Genomic DNA, 8,147 nt, shown 5'->3' with positions numbered 1-8,147 from the left:
TAAAATTTGGTAAAAATCGGTAAAGCCGTTTCGGAGGAGTACGGTAACTAATATTGTGACATGGAAATTTTATATATAAGACCGCAAACAGACATCGTTTGGCCTTGTGACTTATTGATGGTCTTTGCAAATGCCAATCTAATAGGAAATTGAACGCGTTTGAATTAAATTGGCTTGTCTGTGAGAATCATTGGAATTCATGGCAATAAAACTTTTTCGTTTCGGAACTTGCCATTCAAAATGGTGGCTTCGATAATGTTTTTCATCAATTTTTTAATTACCAATCGGGTACTATTGCATAGCCGTGGTGGGTTCAAATTCCGAAGTAAAATAATCGGTAATCCAACTTTCAGTCGTAAAATGTGTGGTGGGATGCCTGGCAAATCCAGTGAGTTTAAAAACTCTGCTGGATAGTTTACAACTTCGTTGGTATCACAAACTGTATCGATCGATTTGTATGATATTAAGTCGCCTGGCAATGTCTGTTTTATCTTGAAGTTTAATTCATCAACGTCCACGTTTTTTTTGCTGCTAATGGCTCTTTCTGCCAGCCACCCATGATTTATGTATTGTATGTGTACATCTGGAAATACGCGGTCAATGAGAGCATTTTGGGAATCAACGATAGTGCAGAAATTAGGGGGCAGTTTTATGAATTCAGTATTTTCATAGACAACAACTTTTCATATCATAGCAAGTTTTCTTTTTAAAAATATAAAAAAATTTATGTCAAAAAAATAAAAAAATTTTTATTAAAGCAATAAAGATATTTTTGCTGGATAGGGACACCCTAATCACTTTAGCGGTATGAAAAATAGATAGTAGCCGATTCCCAGACCTACTGAATACGCATATAAAATTTGGTAAAAATCGGTAAAGACGTTTCGGAGGAGTACGGTAACTAACATTTTGACAATGTTAATTTTATATATAAGATTTATAGAAAAAACATATTTAATTAACTAAAAGAGTATATGTATATGAAATGTGAAGTATTAATAAATTTAATGTACGTCCCAAAGTAAACAACACAGGGTTGACCTTAACGGTACAGTTGATCGCCAATAGATTCCTATTTTCAAATAGTTCTGTTAAATTTGAAGTTCACCTTGTATATTGACTATTAGAAGTTATATTGAACTACAAATGCATAAATGTTTGTGAACATATGATACATTGATATTTTTCAGATATTCAATTCCATTTCTATAAAATTCAATAAAAGAGTTCGGCTAATTTTTGAGGAATTCCTGGCCAAAATAACTTCCCGACCGTTATTAATTTTGGTATAATATACCACTCATGAACTTTGCAACCATATAAAAAATTATCACTGAAACTTGTTTTATCAGTAAAAAAAATATTCGTTAGTCAGAAAATAATTTCATTTTTCCTAACATACCTCATGTCATTAATCTTCAATATTAACGGTACAAGTTGAAAATTGTTACGATTGTCAAACACTACAAATCGAATAGTTCTTCTTCATTTTGCTTTTAATTTCACACCATAGAATTGTACAAATATGAAATAAAATTTCGCGATTGTATCAACTACAGACGCTAGACCAATGGGCATCATCACTCCTGCTGAGTTCTTTAGTCAACCGCTAAAGTGGAATGACTCGACTGTATCTCTAACCCATCGACACAATCTCCCCCTCCCAAGTGTAAAAAGTTTACAGTTGTTAGCTATTAGAAAACTGCTATTAATTTGATTGCTAAATTTAATAAAGTACCGTATTTAAAAATAGTTCCAACAACTTGACGTTCCCAGAAACTCGGCCTAAGACAAAAATATCAATAAAGTAAAATAGTGGAAATTTGTATTTCATATACGATAGAAAAGTAGAATATTTTTTTCGACATCACAATATCATCCAGATAGGCAACATCATTACCGTCTTGCAGTTAATTAGCATTTGATGTAGGCACTATATAGTAATTCAACAAGGAAGACGAATCTATAATTTTCAAATATTTTAATTAAGATAAGGTGATTTTTTCCAGTTTTAGTTAATAAAACACATTTAAATATGCCATAAAGTTAAACATATGTGACGCAGACAAAAGTCCTAGACAAAAGTATAGTACAACTCAACAAGTTCTTATAAATTCTTCTAAAAGGTTTTTAAGATAATAAATTCTTATTACGTTGAAGCAACTATCATCTCTTAGCTTTTTATTGTCTAAATTAGAACAAAATTCATTGCTTTAGTTTCACTAAGGAATATTGATTATTCATATTCATATTCATATTATTCAAAAGATTAAACACTGAAGGACATTAAGTCCTTAATCATGTTGGTTAATAATTATGACACATAGCTTGAACATAGGCGTATGTGTAGACTTATATTGGACCTTTATTCGAACTATCCAATTTGGTCAGGTGCAGCAAAACTTCTCAAAAAAGTTTACTACATTATTTTCACTGATAGACGAATAAAAACAGTTCCTTACTGTGAAGCAAAAGCACTAACGCCAATTTGAAGACAATACCTATTAATGTTACAAGGTAATGTTACAAGATAAGGGAAAAAACGAAAATTGTGAAGCCGGAAAGCAAATGATCAATGACTATTATCATTGATCTATATGCTCAATTGCTTAACAGGCATTGCAAAATATTATGAATCTCACAACGAATTCTTCCACATCGAATACATTTTCCAAAATAAAGTATCGAATTTTTCCTACTATGAAGACTAAAATAATAGTTAAAATATAAAAGATTTGCTATCAAACAGCAGATAATCGATAGCACATAGGCTTATTGTGAAAGGTAGGAACAATTAGCAGATCATTGAACCACATATAGTGAGCTAAAGGGAAAAAATATATATAAAAAGAATGACTTTACTAAATTTGTTTTTTGACTTATTAATCCGGCCTTATAAAGAAGATTCTAACGATACAACAAATATTCTATATAATGAAACCACTATATAACTAACAAATAAGTGAATTGATTATTGCACGTATGCTCTTACTTACTTACTTAGTTGGCCATTACAGGCGTAAGTCGTCATTGACTGCATTAAGTAGCCTCCGCATGCGATCAGTGGCTTCTTGTCACCAGTTCATACTACAGAGCACACCCAAATCTTTGGTCACCTGGTCCTTTACCGAAGATGTGTATGTACTCTACCACGTTTTCCACGTGCGGATACTGAATCAAACACCTTTCTGGCCGTAACACTTTCTTCCATTCTCACAACATGACCAAGCCGAAATTTTTATCCTCTTGACTACGTCAATGTCGCTTTATAGCTCATATAGTCTTAAGTTTTGTGTGTATATATGTATATATACATTTTTTTAATACTTACATTAAATAGGCTTATTACCAAAATTTATTACTGTAAATACATATAATTTATATTTTTGCTGAAAAAAAATGTTAAGATATAATGAATAATTAAAGAAAAATTGGAAACAACATAGGCCCTTCCCATTACATCATTCGTTATACCAAAAAGATAGGGTAGAGATCATGTAGCTCAACAGCACATACTCTAAAACTTTTTTAGCGAAACTAGATCTGTTATTTATTTTTCAGTCAACACCTTTTGAAAGTTTCTGATTATAACCGCTGTTTTTTGAACTTTCTTATTGGAGAGTTATTTTATCTTAGTTCTATTGTTCGTGGCTTTATTTTTAAATATTTCGAATATATATTTCAATAACAATATTTGTATTTGACTCAAATATGTGGTACTGGACTATTTGGTAGTGATATATATAAATCAAATATCATGTGATACCCGAGTCAGTTCAATATATTTATAATATAATAGTATATTTAAGATTATTCACTATTTGTTTTTTAATGAAAACCCAATAAATAAATATTAACTCACAAAAATTAATGTCTTTATGAATCCACTATACATGTTTAAATTTTTTTTGTTTTAAATAGATTAACTATCCTAAACCAAATTATAAATGAAAAAAAATGAACTTAATTGAAAGTCATTGACAAAATAGTTAACATGGCTATCCTCTTCTCTCTAGACAGCATACTTTTATTAAGACAATAATATATAAAAATAAAATTTTTTTTTAATATTTAAATTGTTTTAAACTAGTCTTAAAAATTGGCTTGTCAACCGATTGAATAAATTTATGAGTGGTTGAAGCGTTGTGAAATTATTTATGTATTTAATTGAAACAATTTAAAAATAAGTAATTATAATTATAGTAAACATTTTTGGTAATATTTAAGTACGCCTTTAATTTAATTAGCAGTTACTACCAGGGTTACTCTATACGACAAAATTTATATAAAAAAAAATCAATCGGCTATACTTACTAGAAAATTTTATGTGAGTTCTAATATCGAAGATCGAAACCCCAAAAACAAAAAGCGAAACAGAAATAAACTTTTGACGGAAGACTGCACATCAGCAAACAAAAAATCCCAGTGACCGATTCATTGATCTCTGCAATTAAATTTATTCATTAACATTAAACCAACAATGCCAACAACATTAAATAATTTGTTTATCGTTTAACTGATTAGAGTTTCTGTATAAAAGCGTTAAAGTTCGGGGGATTTTGGATTAGTTGACAGGTGATCACGCACTGCGCCTAAATTGTTTGAATAACAAACTGAAATAAATTTAAAACTATTAACTAAATAAATAATTGCATAATTGAAATACCTGTGAGTCGCTTCTTGCCGTGCGGAAATGTTTGCGCTTCGTTTCTTAGTTGCGTCGACCCTTTTGCTGGTTGCCACAATTTCCTCTAGAATTGTGTTAGCCCAATACACTGTATTCGGCGGGTTAGGTGGATTAGGTGGTTATCCGTACGGTTACGGTGGTACATATGGAGGTGCATATGGTGGCGGCGGTTACGGTGGTCTGTATGGAAATAGTTTTGGTGGTGGTGGCTATGGTGGTGTGCCCAGCTACAGCTACTATCCACAATACCCCAGTTATGGCAGCTCATATCCGTGCTACAGTGGTGGCTATTCTTGTGGTGGTGGTTATCCTTATTATGGAGGTTATCCTTATTACGGCAACGGTTTAAGTGAGTTTTTGTAACTTGAGTGATAAAATTCGGACATTGTGTATTTTTATCTGCTTTTGAATTATTCATAAAAATTCAGTGTTTTGGACATGTTTCTTCCTCTAGATACAGCCTACGCCAGCAGCAGTGGAGGTACGGCGACTGCACAAGCATCTGGTGGCAGTTATTTTGGTGGATAGAATGATGAATTACTGCAGAAACTACTCATCACTACATTCAATCCTAATGTTTCGTTCGGAAAATGATTCATTTCCTCTAATTTTCATATTATCTGCATTAAGTTTAGGAATATATAAGTATACGTAAGATTTAGTTTGACTGTAAATATTATTAAGTTAAATGGAATGCAATTAATCATTATAAATTAAGAATACAAGAAGTTGAGTTAAACTTCTTGAAGGATATCTCTTCAAATTACAAATCCTATGTGACTAAATTAATTTATATGTTGAACCAAATAAATAATTCCAATAAATAAATGTAGTATTATTTATATGAAATTCATTGTAAAGTTTTCAGTTCTGGCTTTTTTATGAATAGTTCGATTGGGCGACCTTGCTCGAGACCAGTATAATCAGTGTTACATACGTGCAAAATGACAGGGTGAATATTCATCTTTAAGTATATGTTTGAACAACTCATAAAGAATTGAGAAAAAAGTCAGTAGATGTTAAAATAAATACATTGAGCCACATTTCTACTTAAAAAATTTTTTCAAAAATAAAAACCCATTAGTATAGTACATTGGTATATTACATTCTCATTAATTTCTCATAATACTAGAGATGAATTTTTTTTACAACTACTATATAAATAGAAGACGTAGATTACTAAAGTAATTTTGTACTCCTAATACTCAGTTCAATATGTATTAAATGCTGGCTATATCGTTATGCGGTCTGTATTTGTATACTTTTGGCGTTGCTATCGAGCAACCATTTAAAGAAAAACGAATGATGAATATTATCATGATGTGTTAGTGACTCTCTGTAGGGTTTAGTATATTCTTGATAACAACTGACATGCCAAGCAAAGCTTTGAGATCACTATTAACTATACTTCTATACATAGAAGAATGCATCTAATTAACAGCCTCGTTTGAAGGATACTTAAGATTCGGCAAGATCAAAGCTTATCTATTTCTGCAGTGGCTATTAAAATAATAATTTAAAAAACAACAAAAATCCCTAATAAATAAATTATTATTTTTATATATTTTTGGATTATAATTGATTAATATTGTTATTACATAAATATTTTTTATTTTTTAATAAAACAATAACGATTACAGCTTAAATAAGAATATTTTATTTTTTTTTTATTTTATTTAATATTTTATTTTTATTTAAGCCCTAATATATACTATAATTTCCTTTCAAAACTCAAACAAATATAGATACATATTAATGTGAAAATCATATTTGAAACGACAGAATTTTAGTAGAGTAAAAAAAAATTAGTTAAAATTTCTTATCGATTTGTAAGCCCCAAAAGATATTTTTTAAATTTTTTTTTTAATATATAATTTTTACTGATTAACAAAAATTATAAACCTGTGACTTCAACAATTTTATAACATCATAAAAGTTAAAAGAAATATTTTTACAGTATCACAAAATTTAAGTTTATGACTATTGTATATACTTAAATAATTGTCATCAGCATATTGTGAATATATACAATGATAATAATTGTACATTTTTGCTTAATTTTAATTATAAATTGCAAATTAATTTCAATTTAATTTTAACAAAGCACCGAGTCCTAAGGGCCTCTCAAAAATTCCATTTACATTATTTACGGGTACCAATTTTGTAGGGCTCTTTTAGTCTATGACGTTAGAGTGATCTATCTTTTAAAATTTAGCACTGACACATATATCTTAAGTAATGTACGACGTTATAACCTGCTCTTAAAAACTTTTATCTACTATCGCTACGGATCTTTAAGGTCTATGCGTGGTTCCGACCAGCAAGCTTCAAGAATTTCTAAGCTAAGTTTTGGGTATTTATATCTCAATAGAAGATCATTAAAGAATCACAAATTAATTTAAAAAATTAAATTAAAAATTTTCAAAAATTAATGACTTTATTTTCATCGAATGAACATATATGGACACATAAAACTAAACAATTAATTATTTTCTTATTTTCATTTATTTAAATTAAATCAAATTTGACCTATTTACCAGAAAATATTTATTAAATATATGTCAACAAAATTAATGTGGTATATCTTATGTGAAATTTAAATAGTATTTTACTAATCTCCAAATTGCAAACAATTATTAATTAAAAAAAACAATGGAAAAAATGGACGCGTATGCAATATATTACTTCTCTTAGTTGAGCTAATATAAATCTTTCTAAATTCACTGAGCGTCCGAATAAGATGTTTGTCCAAAAAGGTATCCAAAAAGCTTAAAAAACCATTTAGAATGAGCACAAAGTATAGTTCAGGAAGATGACTGACATTTTAAAGATAACGCCAGTGTAAATAAATTTTCAACTACATTTGTTGATAAAGAAGTGCTCAAAATTTTTACCATATAGCATGCTCACATGTTGATGACTTTAAGCGCTGTTTAAATTTTTTGCAAGCGATATGGAACAAAAGACGCAACATAGATCCATCACTACCCCAGAGCCGAATCGGCAGTCAGCAGAATGAATAACAACCGGCTACAATTGCCCAAAGTGACCAAAATGCAAATGTTATTTGGTTATGACTTATCCTCCGAATTTTGTGGTACACACGATATTTTTTTATCGAATACTTTGAAAAATGAAGATCGATATTATATTAAGTATGTGATAAAATTTATACATTGGAAGAATCCAATCGCCAAATCATTACAATAACAAAACTGAACAAATCACAATTTGAATTGTTTTCCCATCCACCGTAGTTTCAAATCTGACTCCCCACGATATTACCCCACGATCACAGACTTTCATATAACGTGTAAAGCAGCAATTTAGAAGTGATTGCCGGAACTATTGCCTATTTTGAAACCATAGACAAATCATCCGATAAACAATAAAAGGTTCTCTTAAATTCTCTTAATGAATCAGTACTTTTAAAAGAAACTATATTGATAAGTAAAATTCA

General features: G+C 29.8%; 1 protein-coding gene across 1 annotated transcript; it reads left to right on the top strand.

Moving 5' to 3' along the window:
• The first annotated feature begins 4,693 nt into the window (after window positions 1-4,693).
• LOC119667504 (prisilkin-39-like) lies at window positions 4,694-5,215 on the top strand. Its single transcript, XM_038076800.1, has 2 exons — window positions 4,694-5,036; window positions 5,142-5,215. The coding sequence occupies exons 1-2, from the start codon at window positions 4,694-4,696 to the stop codon at window positions 5,213-5,215; spliced, it is 417 nt and encodes a 138-aa protein (XP_037932728.1).
• The last annotated feature ends 2,932 nt before the right edge of the window (window positions 5,216-8,147 follow it).

This window comes from Teleopsis dalmanni, chromosome 1, assembly GCF_002237135.1.
Source record: "Teleopsis dalmanni isolate 2A chromosome 1, ASM223713v2, whole genome shotgun sequence".
NCBI lineage: Eukaryota > Metazoa > Arthropoda > Insecta > Diptera > Diopsidae > Teleopsis > Teleopsis dalmanni.
Note: the sequence above shows the minus strand (reverse complement) of the source record. Positions and strands in the feature narration are given on the sequence as shown.